The sequence below is a fragment of the Symphalangus syndactylus genome, chromosome 4, assembly GCF_028878055.3.
Source record: "Symphalangus syndactylus isolate Jambi chromosome 4, NHGRI_mSymSyn1-v2.1_pri, whole genome shotgun sequence".
Classification (NCBI taxonomy): Eukaryota; Metazoa; Chordata; class Mammalia; order Primates; family Hylobatidae; genus Symphalangus; species Symphalangus syndactylus.
The window spans coordinates 44199005-44226247 of NC_072426.2; the positions used below are offsets into that span (position 1 = coordinate 44199005).

The 27243-nt window shown below is 52.0% G+C and overlaps 1 protein-coding gene across 11 annotated transcripts in view; it reads left to right on the plus strand.

Annotated features, from left to right (window-relative positions):
- The first annotated feature begins 7908 nt into the window (after positions 1-7908).
- COL13A1 (collagen type XIII alpha 1 chain) overlaps positions 7909-27243 on the plus strand; it is a 158817-nt gene continuing 139482 nt past the window's right edge. For 10 of the 11 annotated variants that reach the window (XM_055274544.1, XM_055274546.1, XM_055274545.1 and 7 more), the window contains exon 1: positions 7909-8720. In XM_055274544.1, coding sequence (XP_055130519.1) covers positions 8427-8720 — 294 coding nt within the window. In that variant the 5' untranslated portion in view covers positions 7909-8426. The remainder of the gene's footprint in view (positions 8721-27243) is intronic. The other variant, XM_055274543.2, reaches the window with a different exon arrangement.

Consider the following 27243-nt stretch of genomic DNA (forward strand, 5'->3'; position numbering starts at 1 on the left):
TCCAGAGAGGTTAAGGCATTTACCAAAAGGCACACAATTTGTAGATAAAGAAGCAAAGCTTCTGGTGCTTTGTTTCAACTCAACCTGAGGCAGCAAAATGGTTTCATCTCAAGTACTAATCCCACTAGATTGATAATAGCTTTCTGCTTTGAGGAGCATAAGGGATTGTGTGTGTGTGTGTGTGTGTGTATGGTGGGAGTGGTGTTCTATAGTTGATAGTGATGTCTGCCAGTGGCGTGGGAATAGAAGTATTGGCATGTGTGTGAAACACAACCAGACCATACCACTTAAGAAGAATGGAAGGGCAGGTGTTTGGGGTTATTGGGGTTCAGGAGGTCACATGATGCATCCCAGGCAAGGATGGGCCACATAACCTTGGAACTTCTGCTCTATTCTCCCAGTCCCTTTCTTTGTCTACATCCTGCCATGCTCCAAGGACCAGCTTAGAATTCACCTCTTCCAGGAAGCCTTCCTGAACCTTCACTTCAAGTCTAAGTCTCCACCCACTTCCCTTCTCTGAGTCCCAAGGCACTAATCATCTGCCTGCTTCTTTGGCCTTCAGCTTACGCTGCCTGGCACTGCTGTTCTTTCTTCTGCACACATAAGTCCCTACAGATGCCCCTCAGGACTGTGAGTTCTGTGAGTACCAAACTCTGGGTTTTGCTGCCACTAGGAAGTTCAATAATAAATGCTGACTAATTTATATCAATGACCTAGACCATGCAAATGGGCAAGCAGTAGTCTTCCTCTCCACTGCCAGAACACAGGGTTTGAGAGGAGGCAAGAACCCCTGTTTGGTTTGTGTTGTACATGCCCAGTCTCTACAGTTATTATAATGGCAAGGTTGGCTTCCAAGAACCTAGTCCTGACTCAGCACTTTGCATCCACTGTTGCATCCAATCCTCACAATAACTCTAGGAGATAGGAATTCTTCTCCTTATAGTTCACACTTTAGAAAACAGATGCAGAGAGGCCACATAATTTGCAAAGTCACATAGGTGGTACACAATGGAGCCAGAACCTGAAACTACCTGAAATAGCCTCCAAGTGAATAGAAAATTAGTTTCAGAGCCATTTACACCCGACCTTGGAATAAGGCCAGGTAGGTGCCAGGTAGGAGACTTCTGCTTAATTATTCTCAAACCATCCAGGTCCAGAGGGATATGGGCTGCTTAGTACCTCCAGCTGCTCCTGGAAGAAGTCAACAAAAGACAGTGGGTCTGGGCAGCATCTGGGCACTGGGTTGACAGCTGGGCATGGGCTTTGCTAACCACGACATTCACCAAATCCTACTTTTCAGGGTCAAGTAATACTCTAGACAGATCCAGTAGCCCACCCTACCAGGCATTCATTCTTGCTCAGGTAAACACTTACATTCGTGGACCTTACATCCCGGTATTCATGACATTGATTAGTTTCTTCCCACATGACTCTGGGCTTGGCCATGTGACTTGTTTTGGCCAATGAGACATTAGCAATTGTCACACAAGCAGAGGCATGATAAGCAGTCTTGGAACACTCCTCATGAAAGCCAGCCCCCATGCTGTCTCAGGATAAACTATAGCCACATTGCCTAGAGGAGAAGAACATTTTAGCTGAGCCCTGTTAATACACATAATCATAAAAAATAATAAATCATTGTTTAAACCACTAAGTTTGGGAGCAGTTTGTTATGCAGCTATAGATGACTGACATACTGTCCCTAGTTATGGCTATCATCATTCTTAGACATGGTTGGGGTCCTGACCATGCTGGCTCAGGATAGACTGTAGCCATACTACCTAAAGCAGAAGAACCTTTTAGCTGAGCCCTGTCAATACACAGAATCATAAGAAATAATAAATCACTGTTTAAATCACTAAGTTTTGGAGCAGTTTGTTATGCAGCTATAGATGACTGACATATTGTCCCTAGCTACGGCTACCATCATTCCTAGACATGGTTGGAGTCCTGACCATTCAGAAGCACCTACATGCTCTTGTATATACATCTCAACCAAAGCAGGTTACATACATAGAGCTCAGCACACTTCCCTTTCTGCCAACGCACACAAACACTCACACACACACACAGGGAATGGCTTGGAGCCAACTCGTGTGTACCTTGAGGCAGCCCTGGTAACCCACAGCATTTGCACTCCCCTACACATGCCTGCTTGCCTGTGCATGCAGAAATGTGCACGATCTTCTGTGTCGCAAAACACAAGAGCAGAAAAGGCATGCACACACCACAAAATCTTACACTGATGGCAGATGGGAGTTACACACACATACGTGAACACGGTCACTCACAGCCTGAAACCATAAGCACCCAAAGGTGCAGAAAACAGGAGAGTGAAGAGGCCCTCAGTCCTTTCCCTCTGCACTCCACATTTCAGCCTTGATGAACCACTTGGCTTCCCCAAAGCACTATGCACTTTCTCACCTACAGGCCTTTGCACAGGTAGGTTCCCCTGTTTGGTATGCCTTCCCTATACCCCATTCACCTGGCCACTCTACTCACCCTTCAAGTCTTATGTCCCAAGCCTAGTAGGGGCTACTCTTCTACGCTCCCACTATTTCCTGCATGGTAGTGCTTCTCAGAGTTGGCCCTCACCACCAGCCTTGTTTCATTTACGATTTTGTCTCCAACACCAGCACAGAGGCTGGCACTAGACAGCACTCCATAAATATTTGTTGAATGAATGGATTTTTGAGCTGGGAAGGCCCTTAGCCATTCCATTTCTCCTTTCCTCCCTTGCCCATCAATCTCTACATGTTATATAAGAAGAAGTAGATGCACACCTTAGGTAACAGAGATAGGAGGGAGCCAGAGCTAGAATCCATCCATTCATTCCATCATTCGCTCTCTCATTCCTTCACTCCACCATTCCTTGGGCATCTATGCTATGCTGAATGCTGAGGATATGGGGATGAGTACAGTCATCCCTGTCCCCTGGGAACTCACAGCTCAGGAGGGGACAGATGCAAGTCACAGTTACATGTGGCTTATGCTACAGAAGACAGACCCAGAATAACAGCAGCTCAAATGAACTCAATTATTTCTCGTTTATGTGAAAGTCTAGACTTGTTTGGAAACTTGACTCCACGAAGCCACCAGGGGCCCAGGTACCCTTCTGTCTTGTTGCTTGATGCAGGAGTCAGAAGCAGAGCTAGAACACTGAGTGTCATGCCAGGGATCATAAAGCCTGGGACAGAAGTAAGAAACAGAAAGTCTGGAGCTCCTTGGGGAGGCTCTGGCAGGTCCCCGTCCACACCTCCGTGGTGTTGCCTGTTCTAGCTACGATATGGGAAAGTTGGGCTTGTTTAAAGACCTAGGCTTGGACTGGGCACAGTGGCTTATGCCTGTAATCCCAACACTTTGGGAATCCGAGGTAGGTGGATCAAAAGCTCAAGACCAGCCTGACCAACACGGTGAAACCCCATCTCTACTAAAAATACAAAAATTAGCTGGGCACGGTCGCACATGCCTGTAATCCCAGCTACTCGAGAGGCTGAGGAAGGAGAATCGCTTGAACCCAGGAGGTGGAGGCCTCAGTGAGCCGAGATTGCACCACTGCACTCCAGCCTGGGTGACAGAGCAAGACTCCATCTCAAAACAAACAAACAAACAAACAAGCAAACAAAAAAACAAAAAAAAACCCTTAGGCTTGGGGCAGACAACAGAAGCAGAGAGGTCAGAGAGGAGGAACAGATCCAAAAAAAGGGAAGGAGGTGGAATCTCCAGGACTAGTCCCTACTCAAGTGAGTGAGGGAAGAGAGGGCAGGGGAGAAAGCAAATATCCCGGCTGAGCACAGAGTGATGCCATACCTGGCACTGAGGGAACAAAGGGCAGGGAGGGTGTGGGGAAGCTGAGTGTGAGGTGGAGGGGAGGGGCGCTCCAAGAGCTACCACGAGCAAGTTGTGGGTGGGACATGAACTGTGTGTTTGCGTGGGAGAGCTGTCCACAGAGAGATAGAAACTGGAGCCTACGATGGACAAGTTCTCCCAGGGCGAGTGCTCAGTCCAGTCTCTTCCCCGGATGGGACTCCCAATCCCTTGGGAAGCTTTCAGAAGCAGACAGGAACCTGGACTTCCCTGCCATCTCTTCCTACCAACCACAAAGAGATTCTGACTCAGAAAGGTAGCCTGAGGCTCTATATGTGACTGGGCTCTTATACTTGAAAGAAAAGGAACCCAACTCAAACTGGCTGGAACAGAAAGGACTCCTGTCACCAGGCTTCTGGCACAATTTGATTGAAGGGTTTCGATGATGTCTTCAGGACCCAGTCACTCTCCACCTCTGTTTGCCTCCGTGTTGGCTTCATCCTCATTTATCAACAGTGGCAAGATGCCAGCAGCAGCTCCAGCTCATCCCTTTAGAAAGCCTTTCCGAGTAAATAGCTCTAGCTCCCAGTCACTCCAGCCCCACTCTTACTGGCCTGAACTGGGCCACATGTCCTCTCTGACCTAGTCACAGTAGCCAGGGGAGATAAGAGAGGCCAACTGGTGAGGTTACTTCTTATTCACATGCCAGGTATGGAGTTAACCCCACCAGAGCCATATGTCCTGGGGAGAAGAAGGTTCCCTAAAGGAAACTGAGTCACAGTTACTAGGAATAGGGGGACTAGGCTCAGGGCAAATAAAATGATGGGTGTTGGCTACCCTGTGGCCTCTACAGGGGACCTGGAGCAGGTCCTGGCCATGGAAGCTTTCCATTGGAAAGAAATGGGAGAGGCAGGTCAAGAGCCATGGGCAGAAGAGCCAAGCAGAGGACGGAGGACCTGCGGCCTTCTGGAGGAGGGCTGACCTTCGCTTTTGTCATGGGGAGCAGAAGCAGAGTCTTTGGGGAAGCCTGAAAAGCTGGCGAGAGGCAGTGGAAGAGGCAGTGGGAGACAGCACAGCAGGGCCTCAGAGATGCCACGGTGGCAGTTTTGGTTTCAGGAAGGAGCTTGATGCTGTCGAAGCCACAGTGCAGGAAGAGGAATGGGGTTTGCTCAGTAAAAGTGGGCTGCAAGCGAATGACAGGATCTTAAGGTGCAGAAGACAGGAGAGAGAAGGGTGGCCTTCCTGGCAGAGGGTCTAGCAGGAGCAAAAAAGTGGAAAAACACAGAAAAGACTTGAAGAACAGTACAGGCTCTATGCCTGGGGCATTTTTTCTTCATTTTTGTCTAGGCGTGTAAACAAGACCACAGTTTAAAATCAAAGTCTTTGGGTTAGCATTGGAGGCCCTCTTTCTTCTTACTGCAAACAAGAAAATCTATTTCCTGGTGCTTTTCCTGAGGCATCTGAATCCCCACCTCTCTTCTGGGAGTCCTGAAGCACCTTTTGTGGTCTTTACATGTTTTGTGGATTTTCACTATTCTGCCTTTTGTGGCGGTTTTATGTGAACATGACTTGTCTTCCTTAATCAACTGTTTTTAAAGCTCCTGGAAGGCACTCTTTTCACCTCAGTGTCCCCAGGTCCTGGCCCCCACCTATGAAGAAAGAAGGGTTCAAGATAAGGCACCTGAGGCTGTAACTTGTGCCTAGAGTAGACAATGCTCTACCTGAAGGAAAAATCTCCCTGGGTAAGAATTCTAAGCAGTGTAGGAAGAAGAAGAGGGATACCTGGGGATCAGGCCCCTCAACACAGGCTAACTCCTGCTGCTCACAAGCTGCTACTCTCAGCTATCAGGTAGGGAAAAAATGGAGGTTAACTGTGATCCATTTGCTTTCTCTGGGATGGAAACTTTTTCCTGTTTCACAACTGGGAGCCCAGAGCTAGCTGTGTCTGAGATGGCTCTAGCAGCCATGAGTTCCAAAGAAGGAGGCCGATGCCCTTTATTGAGTGCCTGCCATGTGCCGGCACTGTGTTCACTGCTTTACATGCATCACCTCATTGAGTCCTTCCAGATGGGTAGACACTTTTATTATCAGCCCATCTTACAAATGAGAAAACTGAGCCTCAGAGATGTTCAGCAGCTTCCACATTGACAAAAGGGAGATTTACACCCGGGTTTCTCTGACTCCAGAGTCCCCCTGGAAACTCCAGGGTTTGCAATGCTGGGGTCAGGTCAGGCTAGCGCAACACCCTCATTTTTCAGTTCCCAATCACAAGGATGCTCCAGCTCCAAACTGTTTAGATTTCACTGCCTGAGCATTCCTGAGGGCCTCCAAAGTCCTGAAAGGGAAAAGATCAGTTTGCAGAATAAGGAGGGAATGAAACTAACTCCCCACCTCAGTTCCTCCATTCAGACTAGCCTGGGAGGGGAGTGGGGGAAGTCCAAAGTCCCTGAATTTCCTGGCCTGTACCTCCCAGTGCAGAAACTCTCCAGCGCCCCCTGGTGTTCTTCAATACCATCGAATTCTCCCAAAGATTCCTCTGTAGAGTGGACTGGGACATCCCCATCACAAGGAAGGAGAAAATAGAGTGCCCTTGCCCACTGAAGCCACCAGGGAAATCCTAGAACTGGAACTGGAACCCAGAGCTCCTGGCCACCGGCTGTTTCAGCAGCATTACCTTCTATTCCTGTTGTCCTCCATAGTGGCTGACTGGCCCAGCAGTCAATGTTACCTTTATTATATATGATCTAAGTACTTACTATGTTACAAGTCCAGTACACACTATTAAGTGTGCCACACTCTATTAGAAGCTCAGTGACACTGTATTATATATCAAGATCCGTCAGGTCAATATAGAAAATGGGAAGTTTGTACTGGCATGCCTTGTTATTTTGAAATGGAATCCCAGCACCACTGCTGCTGCCACCTCCACTGCATATTTGAAAACCCAGTCTTCTCTCCTCTGCCCGCTGTTCCAGGAAGATAGGCTTTCTCCCAAAAACTCAGTCCCACCACCTCATTCACCGGAATGTCAACAGGCACAAGGAGATAAAGTCTCTTGGGATACAAATGCTACTTAATGTGGGGGGTGGAGGAGGTGACAAGAGAAGAGAGAAAACTACCAAATGCCCTTCAGGCCACCAGTTTTTCTCTAGCGGAATACAGGAAATGACAACAGGAGAGAGCCCGGTTAGCCCTAAGCCTCCCGCAGGGATGGAGCCTGAGTTTGTGTGGGAATTGCTCACCTTTGATGACTGGGATGATTGGGGCAGGCTGGTCTCACCACACAGGGATAGATGACATGGGTCTCAGATTAATGGCAGGCAAGAAGGGGAGATGTCAGGACTGGCAGGCGGCCCCACTGAGCCACCTCTCAGATACCTGTAATAAGCTCTTCTGCTCAGTTTTCAGTCTCATACTACCTCAGGTCTTGGTCCTGACAGAGAAAGGGGTGTCAGCTCTGCTGCCCCCTGGAGGGCTGACTTTTTACCCCAGAGTAAAGATGTGGTTGGCCACCCGGCACTGGAGGAGCTGCAGATCTCAGGAGGTACAGAGTCCCCCAGGGAGTCGGTTGTCAGGGGGAGAAGGAAGGGGAAAGAGGTTGGGGGCTTGGGAGTAGAGGAGCGGTGGCTGAAGGGATCAGGTAGTCCTGATCAGGACGTGGAGATCCACCCACAAGCCCTGACAATAACTCAGTCGAGTTCCTGGAGGGTCTCAGGAGCTGGGAAAGGTGGAGTGGTCCCTGCCCCACCGCCTCCGTGGAAGGTGGTGCCTGCCCCACCGCCTCCGTGGAAGGCCAAACGAGCCCTCGGTGTGAATCCGGAGAAAGAGGGAGAAGTGCAGCCCCAGCTCCACTCCACACCCGCTTCCTGCCTATAAATAACCCCAAGTGTCACTTCAAAGACCACGGGGAGCGCGGGAGAGGGGCTCCCGGGCCGGCGGGCTGGGGCCGCCGGACCTGCTCACCACGCCCACCACCCCGGGCGAGTTTGCATAAATAAACAAATCCAAGCCGTCGGCCCCGCGGGAGGTGGAGGAGGAGTGAGGAGGAGGAAGAGGGAGGGGGGCGGGAGAGATTAGTTTGGGAAGTAGCACGGATTGCTCATCCGATCCGTGCCGCCGCAGGGAGTGTGTCAAGTTACAGAGGCGCCGGAATCGGCCCCAGCGCTCCTCGCCAGCCGCCACGACCCACCTCTGCCCATGGGGCCCTCCATGTGCGCCCCTTCGCCCGGGGACTGAAACTGACTGGCCCGGGAGACACGAGGCGCCCAGAAGGACTGACAGCGCGGCACCAACTGCTCTGCAGACACTTGAAGGGAAAGACTGGGCGGAGAGAAGGAGAGCCGGTCAGATTCCCCTAACTTTCCTGGACTTGGAACGTTCTTCGAAATAACTTTTTTCTCACCTAGGTGTACCCCAATTACCGCTGGTTGTGCTTTTTCGGCACTTCCCCTCCTACGGCTAATTTTTCCGTCCTCTTTGCCGGGAGCAACGGAAAGGGACGTTTTCCAGCGATACAAGCCCTTTCCCCCTGCCCCGCAGTTTGGATAGAGCCTTTTGGCAGCGGCTCTCGCCTTTATTTATTCTATTTATTTATTTATTGGTTCTCAAGACGCGAGAGGATGGTAGCGGAGCGCACCCACAAAGCGGCAGCCACCGGCGCCCGCGGCCCTGGGGAGTTGGGCGCGCCCGGGACGGTGGCTCTGGCGGCGGCGCGGGCGGAGCGCGGCGCACGGCTGCCGAGTCCAGGGTCGTGCGGGCTGCTGGCGCTGGCCCTCTGCTCGCTGGCACTCAGCCTGCTCGCCCACTTTCGGACGGCGGAGCTGCAGGCCCGGGTGCTGCGCCTGGAAGCGGAGCGCGGGGAGCAGCAAATGGAGACGGCTATTTTGGGACGAGTCAATCAACTGCTGGACGAGGTCTGTGCTCTTTGTTGCTGGCTTTTATCCCTCCCCGCGGCGCCCCCTCGCGCAGCCTCCAGACTGTTCAGCCCGTGTCAGCGGGCGATCGCTCTCTGCGAGCCCCAGGTTCGCGCGAGTTGCCTGCGGGAGGGGTCGGGGACATGGACAGACGCTGCCCTGCCAGAGATTCGGAGGACCTGGTGGGCAAGAGCATGACCCCGCGACTCCCGCCTCGGGCAAGCGCTCCCGGCTTCCAGCGCTGGGAGCGCCCTCGGCGCGCCGGGCAGGTGGAGGAAGGCTGGGCGCGCGGAGGCGCGCGGAGGCGGGCAAGCTCCACTCCTCCCTTTCGGGACCCGGCCGGGGTGGTGTGACAGCCGCCCCGCGCCCACGCAGCGGGAAGCCCGCCCAGAGGTCCAGGTCGAGGCTTATTGAGCCCCCATGGCCCTCCCCCTCCACCCCTTAAGAACCCGAGGGGTGCGGGGAGTGGGGACAGTTCTTGCAGGGGGTGGTGCCCTGGTATCTGCTCACTGGCCCAGGCCGCTAGGGTCCAAGTGTGGGTCGCCTGGCTCTGCTGTCCTTGGCCACAAATTAGTCCACACCTTCTTTTTCCTAAACCAGGTTTCTTATTTTTCTAGAGAAAGGATGCTTTCTCCCATTCTCCAAATTTTCTTGATCCAAGTAGATTAAACGCTACTAGCGTGTCAGGTAGCTATGGCAATCTTGGGAATACAGGGAAAGGCTGTCCCCTCCCCAGGAAGGAGGGACATGCGGCCTCTTTGTGCCACCAGAGGAAAGGCTGGGCCTTCACAGGGTGAGGCCTGATGATCTGTGGGAATCTGGACAGCACAAGGGATCCAGGGCCCAGATAGAGAGGAGGACAGGCAGGTGGGGACCGCAGCAGTCTGGGAAGAGGTCCTGGAGCAGATCCTGGCCATGGAAGGTTTCCATGGAGAAGAAATGGGAGAGGATCTCTTACTTAGCTGGAGCGAGTGTGCAGCAGCAAAGATCACGGTGGTAGAGTTCAGCAACCCTGGGTTTTTATCCCCGCTCTGCTACTTGGGAGCTTGGGACAAGCGCTCCAACCCCTCTGAACATGCGAAACAGTGCTGATGTAGCAAACACTGGAGCACAGCTCTAACTGTGGTGGGTGGGGTGCTGTGAGCATTTTGGCAAGATGTAGCAATTCCCTACAGCCAGGCTCCTCTCAGCTGCCTCTGCCAGGCTGGCACCTGCTGGAGCGGGTCTCCAGGGTGGCCAAGGAGAAGGAGATTGCAGGGCCAGAGCAGAGAGGGCGGTCACAGGGCAAGCATACTGGTGCTAGTGGTGCACCCATGACTGCTGCTGTCAGCTCATTCCCGTGCCCTGCCAGGCTCCAGGGAATCCGGAGAACTCCATCGGGCCGCCCATGGTCCCCTGGGCCTGGGGTGGAGGTGGGGCATCTCTGGGTCAGGCAGTGTGAGCCCAGACTGGCTGGGTGGTGAAGAAGGTGTCAGGGCAGTGAGAGCTCCTCCAGGTATCTTGGGGGTCCTGGCTGCTGAGGGATAAGCATCTGATTTTCAGGGTTTAGTGCAGCCCCTCTCTCCATGCTTTCCCCTTCCCAGACCTTCCTGCTGGCCTGACCATGCCCTGGCCTTTCCCACCTTCTTGCTTCTGCTGCGTCAGACTTAGCCATGCCAAGTCGCATACTCTAGGGGCCTTGGGGCTAACTATCGTATCCGACATGCTCATTCCTTCCCTCCAAGCTGCAGCTCCATATTTACCCTACTGAATGTAATCTTTTCAACTGCTAGATATGAAAGCTATCCCAGAGAGCATCTGAACTGAACCCCATTTTTCAGATGGGGAAATTGAGCCCAGAGTCACATGATGAGGTCCAGGACCAGAACCTCAGCCTCCTGGTCCTGTATACAATGTTCTTTGCACTGTATCCTGCCACCTGTTTTTTTTTTTGGCCTATTCTCATTCATTCATCCAGAAAATGTTTATTGAGAGCCTGCTGTGGGTCAGGCATTGTGGGAGACACTTTTGCCCTCCTAAACTTACATACAGGGAAGTAGTGCACAAAGAAGAAAATGGGCAGTGACCATGTGGTGTGCAAAAAAAAAAAAAAAAAAAAAAGCTACAATAGTGAAAGAAGAGAGGGGCCTGGGGAATGCATTACATGCAACATTGTCTGATGGTGGTGGCAGTCATGGCAGACTTCCTTAGGGAAGTGATTTTCAAATGAAGAGCTGAAGGATGAATAGGAGTTTGCTAGGCAAAAGCAGGTGAATGTGAAGCCTTGTTCTAAGGGGACAAACGGAACAGGCTTTGAGGCTGGGGGCCAGAGGGAATTGGGAGAACTGGGGGAAGTCCAGGACCCCTGAGGACTGGGAGTGTGAGGAAGTAGGAGATGTGGCTGGAGAGAGACGGGCAGCCCAGTTCAAGAGGGGCCTTAGAGAAAGTTACATCTAAATAAGAGTAATGGGGAGCCATTGAAGGGTTTTGAGGAAGGCAGTTATGCCCCTAGAGTGAGTGCTTACAGCTGGCAAAGCAGTGAGGCCAAACAGGAGGCTGCTGCAGGCCAGAGGGGACAATGAATGGGGGTGAAAGTAGGGTCAGAGAGGGGTGACTGGAAATGGTGGCTGAGGTCAATAGTGAAAGATGCTGGAGCCAGAGGAAGGGAACTGTCCCACAGGCGGATGGCCTTATCTGTGGGGGCTTGTCTGTGAGTGACCTTATCTGTGGGCGCTTGTCTGTGAGTGGCCTTATCTGTGGGGGCTTGTCTGTGCTCCTGGAGGGACACCCTAGGGTTGGGCTGTCCAATACAGTAACTGCTAGTCATATGCAACTCATTATATTTAAACTAACTAAAATTAAATCGAATTTAAATTTTAGCTTGTCTGTTGCAACAGCCTGGTTTCAAGTGCTCAGTGGACACTGCAGCTAGGGACTGTGGAGCTGGGCAGTAGAGAAAGAACTTGTACATCCTCGCAGAAAGTTCTATTGGCCAGCACGGTGCTACGAGCAGCTTCCGGGCCTGCAGAGCAACTTGAGGGCACCATCCTGGGCCTTTCCCTGTGTAGGTGTGTTCTCCCAGGTCTGAGCAAAGGTCTGAGCTTAGGGCAGAGGAGAGCAATGGGTAAGGCAGAGAATTGGGACAGGCAGAAACCTGCCACAGGAGAGGAAAATTCAGAGACAAGAGAGGGGAAATGGTTTTGTTACAAAACAATTCTCCAAAATGGAGGTGCAGAAGGTCCCTGTCCTCATGGGGCACACAGGCATCTGGTGAGTTTGGAGGCCAAGACCAGGATTCTAGCTGGGCTTTGCCAGTCGTGTGGCCTTAGGCAAGCCATGCTACACCCCTGCACTTCAGGTTCATCTTCCATAAAATCTAGGCCCTGCCTCCCTCCTGGGATTGGGGGCAGATTGGAGACTTCACTAAAAGGTGCCATCACCAAAGGCCATGCACAAGACCAGATGAGTGCTCAGGGAGGGCTCTTAGGGATCTGGGGCAGGCAATCTTTGGAACAGGCAGGACTGGGCCACTTCCTAAAGAATGGGAGAAGGACACTGGGGAGGGCAAGCCTGATGAGGCACAAGGCCTGTTCAATGGCCTGGGGGCGGGACTCCCATGCCAATGGGGAAAGCAGGTGAGGGCACAGAGACTGTGTCTATGAGGCAGAAGAGAGAGGGAGCTGCAGGGAGGGCCGGCCAAGGGGACCCAGGAGGACGGGAGGCCTGAGAGGGGAGCCAGAGGCAGATCCGAGGGGACCAGCCCATGACGGGGGTTGTGCAGAGCCAGGATTGGAGGATGGCGGGAGCCGGCTCTGTGGGGGAACCAGGAGTGTGCTTTCCAGACCTCAGGCCCCAACTCTTCCCCCATCAGCGCCTCTCTCCTGGTCTGGGACCCTTAACGAGCACTCCAGCTGCCTGTTATTTGATTTGCTTGCTGTGAAGAAAGAAGCTGGAACGTCCCAAATGGAGAAAATCAGATGACACCTAGGACTGGGCAGCCATGTGTAGTGAATGAGAAGGGAGTGGAATTTAAAAGAGCCAAATGCTGGGCTGGGTGCAGTGGCTCATGCCTGTAATCCCAGCACTTTGGGAGGCCAAGGTGGATGGATCACCTGAGGTCAGGAATTCAAGACCAGCCTGACCAACATGGTGAAACCCCATCTCTACTAAAAAATACAAAAATTAGCCGGGCATGGTGGCAGGCGCCTATAATCCCAGCTACTCGGGAGGCTGAGGCAGGAGAATCGCTTGAACTGGGAGGCGGAGGTTGCAGTGGGCTGAAATCGAGCCATTGCACTCCAGCCTGGGCAACAGAGCAAGACTCCGTCTCAAAAAATAAAAATAAAAAAAAAGAGCCAAGTCCATTTTCTAGGCCCAAGGGGAAGCAGAAGAGGGTCTCAGCAGCCACCTTTAAGGTGAGTCTTGAGAGATGCCAGGTGGACTCCCCAATCCCAATAATAATATCAGAAATGAATAGAAATGTCCGTAGTTATAGGGTACATACGGGGCCAATGCTATGCATGTCACCACTATATATCTTTCAATCCTCACAACTTCCCTAAGAGACTGACATTCACACCATCCCCTTTTACAGATGAGAAGACTGATGTCACTGTACCTCCCTCCCACTATCTGTGATTCATTCCTTTGGATGTTAAGGAATCTCCTGGGAGAGGAAGTGGTTGAAACTTCCAGGCTAAAATGTTGAGGAACACCAGACAGACCCCTTCATCCCTAAAAATAACAACAATTATAATAACGTGTCTCACATTTATACAGTGTGTGATTTTTGTGCAAAAGTAATTTCAGTTTTTGCCATTGAAAGTAATGGCAAAGAGATATAGGGGACAGATGTAGGGGAGGGATCAAAGCAGCAGCTGAAAGATTGGGGCTGTGGATGGGGTCCTTCAGGACTGAAATGCTGGGATGAAGATGGAAAGAGACTCTTAAAGGGGAAGTACATGTGTGCTGGGGTGGGTAACCTGTGCACAGTGTCCTGTGGTGACCACAGCTGCCTGGACCTCAGTATATGGACAGACTCTGGATCCAGGTTTCCTCAAATGCAGCCAGCACAAGGTGGTACCAGAGGAGTCAGGGGTGGGATCCAGCTCCCAGCAGGCATCTCTCCTCCACCACACCTTCCCCTTTCCAGACAATTAACTAGGTCAGCAGTGGCCCATACATGGCTTGGGTGTGCACTGCTCCCCATTCCAGGGCCCTCAGCAGACATTATTAATCAATTGCTGCACACTTTCCCACGGAGCTTACATGCAACCTCAGAATCCTTTTCAACAGTGTTCCAGGAAGCTGCTACTTACTAGTGAGAGTTGGTGTTCAAGACGAAAAGCTATTTCATAAGTCTAGATTTTGTTTTTTTAATAACAGGTGCTTACTATAAAGGCAGGGAGAATTATTAGAGCTCTGCAGCTTCTCCAAAGGTCTTCGAACTAGCAGATAGCTCTGAACAGACTGAGGACCTCAGGAGGCAGCCAACCCTCATAGGAAGGTGGTGGGGAAAACCAAAAGCATCTCAAACACCATTCCATCTGTGTAAGCACAGCTTTACGGTTTGGTAACTCCCAGAAAGATGTCTTCTCCCCTTCTTCTTAATCACTCTAGACTTGCCCCACTGCCCTCTGGAAAGCCTCCTCGAACCACTCCAACCCAATGTGGGCCCTCTCCCTGCTCCAACTTCCTGTTGCTCTTCCTTGGTTGTGCCAGACATTTAGCTCAGAGAAGGAAAATAGACATAGCATGTGTTGCTGGCTTTCCTTATCCCAAACCATAGCAGATGCTACTCATCGCTCAACACGCTCTTTCCCATTCAGCCTAGGTAGGCCTCAGAATCCTTCTCGGCACAGTCCCCCAGTAGCACAGAGAACGGCAACCCAGGCTGCCGCTCTCGTCCATTAGAGTCAGTGCACAAGAGGAAATCCATTTGCCATTGATGGTTCAACCCAACCACGTTGTACAGCAGTCTCTCCATGTGACCACACATGACCCGATGACAGGGATAGATGCATGCAGTCTTGGGTCCCTTATTAAGTCTAGCCCAGGACTTTGCACATAGTAGGCAGCTCTCACAAATTAGCTGTTGACATAAGGTCCCCCTGCTAGAGGCTGGGGAAGGTTTATTAGTCAGCTCTCCTCACAACGTCTCCGGCCCTGGACCCAGCAATAGGCTCAGCATTTGCTCAGCGGGTGTTTCTCAGCAACCAGCAGAGGATGAGATGATTGACCTCTGTGTGTCCAGGCTGCATGCCTTGTCCTGGCTGGGAGAGCAGGAAAGGCTCAGTGATGTGTTCCCCACTGGGCAGAGAAGGTGGGGGCACCCACCCCCTCCCATCCTCTACTCCCAAGGTCAGGAGCTTCATTTTTACCTGCCCCAGCTGCCTGCCAAGGTTTTTCTTTACAGAGTCGGGGGGTGGCAAAATGGTGAAGCAGGCAACACCATAGCATTTGAACCCCTGCCACTAACTGTGTGACCTGAGCCTCAGTACCCTAATCTGAAAAATGGAGATGATGACATCCCCCTTACGGGGTTGTTGTAGGATTAAATGAATCATTTGGCTAATGGCACCTGTAACCATTGCCACCTCGCTCATCATTGGAGGAGGTAATATGGGGCTGCATGCACCTTGTCCACAACTTTTATTAGTAGCTGATGTTTACTGAGTTTACACTGTGTATTGAGCTTACACTTACACTGTGTACCAGGGACTATTCAAAGACCTTTACATCTATTGATTCACTAAATCCTCACAATAATCCTATGAAGTGGTTACTATTGTTACTATTCCCTTCTTACAGAAGAGAGAATAGAGGCACAGAGAAGTTAAGCAACTTTCCCATGGTCACAAAGTAAGTGAGTAGCAGAGCTAGGCCTTGAAATCAGGCACGGTGGCCCAGGCCTTGAAATCTGGCAGTGTGGCCCACAGTTGGCATCCGCAGATACTAGGATATACTTGTCTGTATGAAGTACCATACGTCTCTAACTCTGCTGAGGCCAGTCAAACCAGCCAGGGGCTGGGGATCTGTTCAGTTTGGTTTGGCTCCCAGAGGCAGTGTTTACTGAACTGCCTTGGCGTCAGGGCCGCACCACCATCTTTGTCGCAAGAAAGACATTGTGAGTGTTGCTAATTACATCAGGCCTTGGTGATGAGTACCCTGAGGGAAGCCCTTGTCCAGCCTTGGCCCCTGGAATGCTTGGGCTTCCCAGGATGGATGGGTTTGTTCCTGTCTCTCGGACTCTGAACTGGCCACTAGGAAGCTTAGCAGCAAATCTAGGGTTCAGCCAGTGGCAAAGGCTTTTGTATGAGCCTTGATCCCAGATCCTATTTGATCACTCCGCCTTTGCTGTTCTTCTACCTTACTGTGTAGTGTCTGTCTGTCTGTTTGTATCAGCTGCCTGAATGCTCCCTCTTAGAGCCAGAGAGGGGTAAAAGATCTGAAGTAACTAAACATTTTAAAGCTACTCTCTGCTCCTTCTCATCTGATCCAGATGTCCTCAAAGGCTTGCACTTGTACGGGTGATGCTGGTTGCATTAGAATCACCTGGGGAGCTTTCAAAACATCCCAGGCCAATTGTTCCCAATACCTGCTGCAGATGTCTGTGGGTAGGGCCTGGCTGTAAGTGTCTAACGAGCTCCATGGGTGATCATGTTCTGCGGCTGGACCTGGCAGGCCCTGAGAATGAGAGAAAGAGAGAGTGAGAGAGAGAGAGAGAGAGAGAGACAGAGAGAGAGAGAGAGAGAGTCTGTGTGGCCCAGTGCCTGGAGCTCCCTGTGCAGTGAAACCCAGACCCCCTTACCTGGATCCCAAGCAGTGCTCAAGGGGCTGAGGGGCAGTGATAAGGCTCACGGTGAGATGTCAACAAAAGTCTCTGTGTGCACTAGGAGGTTTGAAGAAGGGCAAGCAGCAGGCTTTTCGCTGTTGTTTTCCAAAAACAAAATCAACTGAGGTTTGCCCTCCAGGAAGCCTCAGAAATCCTTCTCCCACCTCTTTGGGTTGGGTTCTGCCCCTGCCAGAAATAGTCTATTGAGCCCTCAGTCAGAGGGAAGTCAGCAGGCTTCTCTAAGGGAAACTGAGGCCTGGGTCTGGAGAGGCTAGGGTGGACAGGGTCACCAGCTGCGCTGGGTGTTGTCTGGGCCGCTGGCAGGCCCCAGCAGCAGCCCCTGCTGACACTCCCGCTCTCCCATCCACAGCCCTGGGTGTGGGGCCTCCTTGCAGAGACGCTGTCTGTGGCGGAAGGGGTGGGCCTGCTGGCAGGGGGTGCTCCCCTGGTCCTTCAAAGAGCAAGGGCCAGCTGAGCACAAAGGGGCAGAACTGCCTGCCAGAGAGGCTGGGCATGGCCTTTGAGGGGACACTGGGCCCCTGTCTCCCTGCCTGGCGGCTATTGTGGGTTTTCCTGAAACCCCACATGGCTGGGGCCCACGTAGGCTGGGCCTCTGCCTCCTTGGCCCTTTCCCATCCTCACTCCCACCCCAGCCTTGCCTGCCTCCTCAAGTCTTGGTCATTCTCCTTTGAGCATTCGTCCAGGCATTTCCCTCTGCCCACACGCTCCTTCCTCCTGCCCACCCCCACCTCCCTTCAGGCGCTTCGGTTTTTTTTCTGTTCTTTGGGTTGCAGCAGGAGAAGCTTGCTGCCCCTAAAGGCTGTTGTGGGGCCTGAGCTTCTGCCATAGAGGGACTTTGCACCCGCTGCCCTCTGTCAGGCTGCAGATGCTCTGTGAAGGCACCTCTTTAGCACCAGGTCATGCTCTGATAAGGTGGCCTGTAGGGCAGGTCAGAAAGGGTGACCTCTTGTGACAGGGATGCAGAAAGGGGGCTGGGTTAAAGGGGCATTTGCCAGGGCTCTTCCAGGAATAGCTTCATCCACCTCCCCCTGAACTGGCACTTGAGGTTTCCTGGAGTTGGGGGAAGCTCTGTGACATGGGAGGTCAGAGGGTGCTCCTGATACCTCCAGCCTCACCAGACTCCATAGAATCAGGAAGGGCCTTCATAAGTCAGGTGCTGCTCTAGGAATTTCCTACAGCAGCCTTGGTCCTCAAGCTTACACACCTCAGTGATGGGGAGCTCACTACCTTATATGGCTGACTGTTCCATGGTAGGGCATCTCTGGCTCTTAATGTCATCAGAGGCCCAGCCAGTCTCTACACCCACCAACCCACAACTCCAGCATGTCTGGAAAGCACCTCAAACTCTACATGTCTAAACTGAGCAGGAAATCCACCCCTCACCAGCATCCCTTCTTATGTGAGCACACTGACCTCCAGCCACACCCACCCTGGCCCTCCTGCCCACACCTTCTCAGCCTCTGCAGACCTGTCCTCTCCTCTCCATCCCTGCCTGCCCTCCCCGGCCCGAGCTGCCCCCCTAACTCATCTGCTCTCACCCATGCTGTCCTGACTGTCTTATCCACACAGCAGCCAGTGGGGACCTTTTAAAAAACTAAGTGCAATCACGCCATCTCCCTGATTAAACTCTTCAGTAACTCCCTATTGCTCTCAGGCTAGAGACCGCACTGCTAAATGCGACCCATGTGGCCTTCAGGTACAGCCCTTGTCACTCTCTCCAGCCTCCTGGCTCACCTGCCCTTGCTTCTGGAGTGCAGCTACATGGTGGCACGCTGTCAAGGCTAGGAGCACAGACTCTGGAACCAGATGGCTGGGTTCAAGACCAGCTCTGCCAATTACTGGCTATGTGACCTTGGGCAGGTTAAAGCTCTCTGTGCCTTAGGTTATACCTCTGTAAAATAAGCGTAATGATAATAAGAGTACTTTTATAAGGGTTGTTTTTAGGATTAAAAAAAGTTAAGATATAAAGTGCTATGAGTAGTGACTGGTACTCCAGTAATAGATCATCCAATCTCCTTGAAAGAGCCAAGTTTCACCTCTCACAGGCATAGAGTCAAGGTGTGGGCTCTGAGCCAGGCTTCCTGGGTTCAAATTCTGCCTCTGCCCTTCCAGGCTGTGTGCTGTCTTGCAGGTTACTTGGCCCCTCTCTGTCTTAGTTTCCTCGCTCATAAAATGGGTTGCAGTGAGTGCTGGATGAATTAACATTAAGCTGGTGCAAAAGTAATTACTTTTAATTGCCACTAAAAGTAATGGCAAAAACTGCAATTACTTTTGCACCAACCTAATCCATGCAAGATGCTTGCCTGGCTCCTAAGAAGCGCATTATTGGGTTAGCTTTCAGCCTCTCCCCTGTGCCTGGGCCCCTCACCTGGTGAGTTACTGCTCAGCTTCAGATCTTGGCTCATGTCTCACTTTTCTGCCATGAGCCAGACTAGTCCATGCCCCAGCTGGCTCTCAGCACCTTGCCCCTTTTGGCCACAGCTCTGATGACAATGGCTGCTCCGCATTGATGTGTGTGGTTTGTAGGCTCTTCTGCTTCCCTCCCTAGAGTATAAACTTCATGGGAGCAGCCTCAGTGTCTGCTTTGCATAGCAAGGTTCCCAACATTAACCCCTAGCACACTGTAGATAGCCAATACCCATTTGTGAAAGGCAGGAAAAGAGGAAAGAGGTCCCCAACATTCACCCCAGGACTTCTTTGTGGTGGGGCGCCCCTGACTTATCCTGCACCAGGCCCCGAGATGACCCCTGAACCCCTGAGATCCTTGAGGTCCTGGGCCCATTGCCAATCTGCCTTCCACGTACACCATCAGTTCTGGGGCCTGGCTCCTTGACTCCTTGTGGCAGCAGCAGGGCCTTGGGTTAGCTAGAAGGAAGGACTTCCTCATATGAAGGCTGCAAAGCTCACAGGGGTATATGCCTCCTGTCCCTGACTTTTTTCCTGAATGAGAGAGCCTGGTGCCACATCTGTCTGTGGTTCTGGTGAGACAGGGAGGCAGAGGGAGACAGAGGCAGTATGTGGTATCTGGAGGACCCGCAGGCCCCTGTTTCATGGCCCTGGGAGTCTATGATCAGGTGCCAAGTCCACTGCATGAAAGGAACTGTTGAGGTAGGGAGAAGACAGCTCCTAAGGCAACCCTGTGGCACCCCCTCCCTGTCCCCAGCACACAGGTCCCTGCAGCAGCCCATGCAAGTCCAGTTCTGGTGGGTGTGGGTTGGATGTCTTGATTTCCTCCACTTTGATTTCACCCTGCCAAGCTGCCTGTGCCCTGGGGCATGTGGCTACATGCGGGCCTGTCCCTTTAGCCTCTTCTGTGGAGCCAGCCCTCTCTTGCAGTCCCTGGGATGTAGCCCATGGAGCCAGCACTGAGCAGCCAGGTCCTGCCTCTGTACCTCCTCACGGAGATGCCCTCCCTCCCCCATGCCCATTTATCCCAATTCTGCCAAAGCCCACCTCCTCCTGGGACCACAAGGATGAGTCCTAGAGGGCTGACCTAAAAGTAAGTAATTCGGTTCGAGTGTGGATCGAGACATCTGACCCGGGCCCCCGACATCTGAGGGCCAGCTCAGTCTGCAGAGGGGCAGCCAGCCCAGCAGCAGTTATGCTGCAGGATGATCAAAAGGCCTCTAGCAGATGGGATCAAGCCCCCGCCCTGTGCCAGGCATTGTGATCAGAGTGCTGGCACAGGGGCCGGAGCTTTGCCTGCTGTGGTCATTTCAGTGGGCACCTCCTCTTCCTTCAACTCCTAGTTCTCAGGGTCAAAAGGCAGGGCTGCAGGTCAGACCCTCCTCACTCACCCTCCCTTTCCGGAAGAGGGGCTCTGAGTTTCCCAGGAGGAGGAGGGACATGGCAAGTGCAGGAAACTTGACCACTTGTCGCTGTGGTGCACGCCATGGAGCCAGGGCAGCAGGGGTCAGGCCAGCCTCATTACAGCAGGTGGGAGGAGGCAGGCCTAGCACTGGCTCAAGAGAGAAGTGGCCTTCACCTGGCCACCAAGCAAAACAAGCTGGCAAAACAGGTGCTCACCCTCCTCACATCTGGATACCTCTGTTTATTTTCTGGCCTCATCTCATTTTATCCTGCCAGCTGTCTTGTGTAGTCTAGCAGATCACTTAGATTATCTCCATTTTATGGATGAGAAAATCAAGGTCCAGAGGGGTTTTAGATTTTGCTTAATACACAGTTAGCAGGAGAGTTGGGACTAGACCCCAAGGCTCTGGCACTCCCAAGTGTAGTCAAGCTGATATATGATTTCAGCACTGCCAAGCTCTGCCTACAATAGATGCTTTGCTGGAGTTTGGGGGCCATCTGTGCCAACCCAAAAGAAAGTCCCACTCCAGCCTCCAAGGGAATAGGAGGCATGCACTAATAATATCAAAAATCAATTATTAAATGATATTTTCCACCTGAAGTGCTTAGCGCAGTGGCTGATATATGGTGTTCAATGTGCATAGCTGTTATAATTAATATTAACTCTTATTCAATCATTCAACCCAAAAATTGATCAATGCTCCGTGGTTTCCCAGGCACTTGCCTCTGCATTATCTCATTCAGTCTCCACAACGGCACTCAGGAGGTTGGCAGGGGGTGGTGGGTCATATCCCTATTTTGTAGATTCTCCCTGAAGGCACGTGCCAGGCTCAAGGTCACGGCTGCAGATCTCACCTGGCTTCTCCCTCTGGGCTGTGTCTATGCCACAGCTTGGACCCACCCCACATATTGCAGAAGCCCAGGTTGAGCTAGGACCCTTTAAGAGCCCTGAGGCTGAGACACAGGGAGGGAGTGTTCCCTAAACCTAAGGCCAGGCTGGAGCCATATTCTCTGGGGGGAGTGAGTGGCCGCCTGGCATTTTCCCTTTGATACTGATACAGGCATTTTAATAGCTGCGACCGATTAGGCGGGTGATGTTTCAGCTCTGGCCACATAGGGCATTCCAGGAGGCCCTGGCTGCCAGCAGGGACAAAAAAAAGGCTTCTCTGCCCAGGGTAGCTGAGGGTCCACCCTAGGGCCTCATCTTGGGGGTGTCTCACCATGGGTCTCAAAGTCAGATGTCAAGGGGGCCAGGCTGGTGGCCTAAGTAGGTGAAGCTGGCTTTGGAGAGAGAGTACTTTCATAGCCTAGATGGCACATATCCATCTGAAAGGGGCAACCACCATGCAGCACCACCTGATTGTACATGCTCAGTGTTGCCAGGTCTCCCACCGTGCAAGAGAGACCAGAACTGGATGTGAAATCTCCTGATGTGTGAACAACCAATATTTATTGAGCACCTACTATGTGCCAAGCCCTGTTTTAGGCACAGTGAATAGAACAGAACAGAACAAAGTATCCAGGTCCTTGTCAAACTTACATTCTAGTGGTACAAAGAGACAATAAGTAAGATAAATAAGCAAAAAAAAAAAAAAAAAATCCTAAGGAAATAAAACAAGGGAGCATGCTGGGGGAGGAAGAATTTTGGGGGAAGGCGTGCAGGAGGTGAGGAAGGCCTAACAGCATGCCAGGTAGGTAGCTGGGAAGAGAACACCCAGGCAGAGAGCCCAGTAAGTGTGAAGGCCCTGAGGTAGAAGAAAGCCCAGCACATATGAGAGCTTCAGAGGCCTGTGTGATCACCCTGGCTGCCGTGTTGAGAAAGGTCTGCAGGGGCACGGGCAGAAGTCGGGCATTCGTTGGAAGGTTATCACAGTAATTAGGCCAGAGATAACGAGGTTTGGAACAGGTGGTAGTCATGGAGGTGGTGAGAAGGGGTCAGATCTCGGATGTGTCTGGCACGTAAAGAACAGGAATTGCTAATGGAATGGGTGTAGGGTAAGAGAAATAGACATCAATGATAATTGTGAGGTTTTGAGCAACTGGTGGGATGGGGAAGTTGATGCTAGGGGCAGGTCCAGGGAGGAGTTGGGAGAGTCTATCAGAAGCTCAGTTTTGCCAGGCTAATTCTGAGATGCCTATGAATGGCCATATCAAGCCGGCAGCCAGATAGATGCATCTGAAGTTTTGGAGGAAGGTATAGGTTGGAGGGCATCATCCTGCATAGATGGCTTTGAAGGCATCAGACTGGATGAGGTACCCTAGGGAGCCAGTGCCTAGAGAAAGAAGTGAGACCCTGGATGTGGACCCTGTGACCTCCAACATTTAGACATCAAGTAGATAAGAAGGAATCCACACAAGACTGAGAGGGCACAGCCAGGGTGGTAGAAGGGAAGTAGGGAGAGTGCATGTCCTGGGAGCCAAGGGCAGGAAGTGCCCCAAGGAGGAGGAGGGGTGAGCAAAGACTGCAGCCTGGCTGAGAGGAGGCATGAGGACTGTCCACCAGATTTGGCAACCCGGAGGTCATTGGCAACCTGCAGGACAGTTCTTAGGGGACAGTAGGGGAAGAGCCAGGTAGGAGTGGCCCAGGAGAGACGTAGGAGGCAGCGAAGGTTGTCATCCAGGAATTTTTCTAGGGAAAGAGCTAACCAGAGTCAAAAGAGAATTATTCTTCTCTTTTCCGTTTTTATCCTGGGAACAACAACAGCATATTTGCATAATGATTCCGTGAGGGTGGGCTAACTACAGCTAAATCCAGCTTGCAGCCCGTTTTTGTAAATATATATTTTTTATAGGAGCACGGCCACACTGATTTGTTTCCAAACTATGGCTGCTTTGGCCTGCGATGGAAGAGTGGAGTAGGTGTGGCAGAGATCATGTGTCTCACACAGCCTCAAATATTTATGTTTGCTGGCCCCTGATGTAAATGATCCAATCTAGAGGAGGGGATTGATGAGTCAGGAAGGCAGGGGACTTGCTGGCGACAGGAGGGGTTGGCTCTCGTGGAAGCACAGATGGGGAGCTCAGGAGGAGAGAAGGGTGCTGGCAGGCGCAGATGCAGATGGACGGCACGTGTAGTGGTGGCTGCCTCTGGAAGCCCTCTTCTGCTTGCTTTTCTTCTCAAGGTCATCAGTTGACAATGAAGTTGGGGGAGGGGGCGTTGGTGGTTTGGGGAGAGGAAGTGTGAAAACTCCCAGGACAGTGCAATGGTGAAGGGTTGAGGGAACCGCAGAATGATTGCTGGGCTTCCGTTTGAGATCTGGATCATGAATTTAAAGTAAGATCAGTCGTCGAGGTTGTGTGTTTCTCCCGCTTTACCCTGCTGCCTGTGTGCAGGTGTGGGGTAGGAGGAGATGTTGGATCTAGCCAGGCTTGTGGCTTAGTGAACGGGGTGGGTGTCAAGGCAATGGAGGGTGCAGACGGGGGGTGGTGATAATCACTGGCCACAGAATTTGAGCCGGGCACGGAGGGAAGTGACACATGGTGGTGATGGACAGTAAAAAGTTGGTAGGACCCGCAGGTTGAAGGCCCGGTGGGATTCAAGGGTCCCTGGGGCCGGGGTGTTAGGTCCTTGGGAACTGGAGATCCGTGGGCAGAGTGTTGAAGCCTAGACTGTGGATGGGTCATGGTGCTGTTGAGATTTTTAATACTCTTTCAAAATAAACTCTGGGCAGGCCAAGAAAACACTTACACCCTGAACTGACCTGGTTTTCTAGCTGTGCCTGTGGTAGCTTTGCCTGCTCAGATGTCTCCATCCCCTCTGATCAAGGCTCCCGATTTCCAGGTCCACCTTTCCCACCTGCCTTCTCTCCCAAACTCCAGAGCTGCCCATGCCTACCCTGCTGGGATCCACAAACTCGCCATCTTCCCACAACCTGCTTTTGCCGCTGTTATGTCCTAGGGGTGGCATCTTGGCTGCCCAAGGCAGGGCCTGGCTCCCACCACCACCTCAAATCCATCCAGTGCCCAGTTCCTTCTTCCTCCCACATCTCTCCATTGGGTGATGAGCATGACATCCTCCAGAGAGGACCTCAGCCCAAGCGGTCTCACTGGTCTATACTCAACAGGCTGCTGGAGTGCCCTTTATACCACCCAAATTTGACCACATGACCTCCTTGCTTAAAACCTTTGAATAGTTCCTCCATGCTAGAATCCTTACCTGGGCACATAAGGCCCGGTTATTAGTCATGGTTCTCCAGAGAAACAGAAGCAATAGGCTGTATATAGATGCACAGAAAGCGAGTTATCAGAAGAAAGTGGCTCATGTGATTATGAAGATAAGTCCCTTAATCTGCCATCTGCAAGAAAGAGGCCCAGGAAAGCCAGTGGTGTAGCTCCACTTAAACCTGAAGGCCTGAGAGCCAGGAGACCAATGGTGTAAATTCCAGTCCAAGCCTGAAGGGCCAAGAACCAGTTGTGGTGCAGGGGGAGTCGATGTTCAAGGGCAGGGGAAGATGGATGGTCCAGCTCAAGCAGAGAGAGCAGAGTCTCCCTTCCTCTATCTTGTTCTACTCAGGCCCTCAACAGATCAGATAATGCCCACCCACTATGGTGAGGACGCTCTTCTTTCCTGAGTCCTAATTCCAGTGCTAATTGACATACCTAGAAAGAATGTTTTCCCAGCTATCTGGGCATCCTTAGCCCAGGCAAGTTAACAGATAAAATTAACCCTCACAGTTCCCACTCCCAACTCAACACCCAAGCCCTCCAAAGTCTACAGTCACCTGCACACATCTGAGTATGCTTCTCCCACCCCAAGCTCAGCTGTTTGCTGATGGACTGTGACTCATTCTCTATTTTGCAGTCTCACAATTAGTAGAAAATAAATATAGGATCTATTGAACAAAAGCATTGAACCTGAAGTTAGAGGACCCAGAGTTTAAGCTCTCTGTGGTTTACTTGTTCAAAGCAATTCCCTTTCCCTTTCTGGGACTTAGTTTCCTGGATTATACAATGGGGCTGACTTCTAGCCTGCCTGTTGCACGGGTCAGTGATGATGGTCAGGTGAAGTCTCAGGAAACGTGAAAGTCACATGGAGGTCTGCCTTAGGTTGGGTTCCCAAGGGAACAGTCTCCAAAGTGGAGGTCTACGAGTAGATGACTTACTTATTTGACTTATTGGCATCAACATACGAGGGGGAGTGAGGGAAGCAGAGTTGGGCAGAGGAGGGGCTGAGCTGTGATAGAGTCATGACAGAGGCCCCAGCTGGTCCTGTGGGAGCTCCGTAGCTGGGGTGGCCCTAGAGTCAGTCCATATTGAGGCAGAGGGGCCAGGTCTGCATTCCTCCCATCTATCAGTAATTAAATATGGGTTGCCTTTGGGGGAGAGTGTGACCCTGATCAAGGCTGCTTCCTTGAGCTGAGAGCAGCTCCCAGAAAGAGGCTCAGCCATCAGCAGCCAACACTCCCAACAGCTAAATCACTGGTCTAATCCTGGGAGCCTGGATGGCCCACCACAGCACCCACGAGCTGTGGTGCTTTATGGCTGTCAACAAGCCCCGGAACCAGTGGCAGGGATCCATGTTACACATTCAAAGTCTCTGCCCCTGCCTTAATGACCTGCCTTCCTGCCCCCCACATTCCTATCCCCTGTCCTCACTCAGATCACTCCAGCCACACTTCACCCCTTCCTATTCCTCAGATGCTCCATGCACAATCCTGCCTCTGGGCCTTCGCCTCTGCTGTTCCCTCTGCCTGGAACACACTTCCTCCAGATACCAAAGGATTCATGTTCTTACTTCCTCCAGATACCGCATGACTCATTTTCTTACCTTCCTCTGGGTCTTTGCTCAAAGTCCCCTCAAAGAGAGACCTTCCCTGACCCCCTGGTAGAAAAAACCCACCTTCCATCCCTCTCTGTCCCCTTGCTTTACTTTATTTTTCTCCCAGCATTTATCACCGCCTGTTACATATTTTTTGTTTTTCTACTGATTTTTTCTTCCACAAGAAGTTATGCCCCTCTAGGGGTGTGCCCCATGGGGATGAAGCAGGGGTGCCACCCACTCATGCCACAAGCTCTGTCTCCAGCCCAAGCCTGTGATGGCAGCTTGCTCAGTGCTGCTGCTGAGTGGGTGACAACTCCGATGGTTACAACCTTTAGCCAAAATGCTACCGACTCCTCTGGTCTTGGCTTGTCAGTCATTGACTGGTTTTGTCCTTTAGCAGACCTGTGTCATGTGCCTTCTGGGTGCCAGACCCCCAGGTGATTGGTGGGGAGGGATGTGGAGGCAGGCTCATACAGTCCCTTACAGGAAAGCAGCATTCATGAGCCAGGCTCAGAGCTTGGCACTAGAGAGGCTATCACCAGACTTTGGCCTGGGTGCTCATTTGTTTGCCTAGCGGCCGCTCTGTGCCCACCTGTACCTTGGCCTCAGCATCCATCCACCTAATTGTTACTCAGCCTCCCCTTTCTAAGTGAGGGTCCCCACTTTGGGGTGTTTCCCCTCTTCTGGTCTGCCTTGATCTCGGCCCCCTTCTGCTCTCAGAGCCACCCATCCCATCTGTCACTGTGTTCCCTCCCCAGGCATTTGCACTCACCCTCCTCCAGCAGGTGGAGCAGGCTTTGTGCCAGGAGGCGTGAGTTCACACCTCAGATCCACTACATCCTGACTGTGTGACCCTCAGCAAATCACTCCACTTGCTCTGAATCCTTGTGAAGCTTTCTGACCTCCCCTCCCCAACCCCAAATCAGAGGTGATACCACCCTTATGACACCTCCCATATTACTTTCTTCGCCTCTCTTGTGGCCCACACTGAGTGGCAAAATTGCACAGTAGTGAGGAAGCAAATAGCTCTGGCTGTCATCCTAACTGGTCAACCTTGTCAGGGTGGGGACTACAGTACATCAGGTGCAGTGAGTCCTGGGCAGCCAGAGTACAGGCTT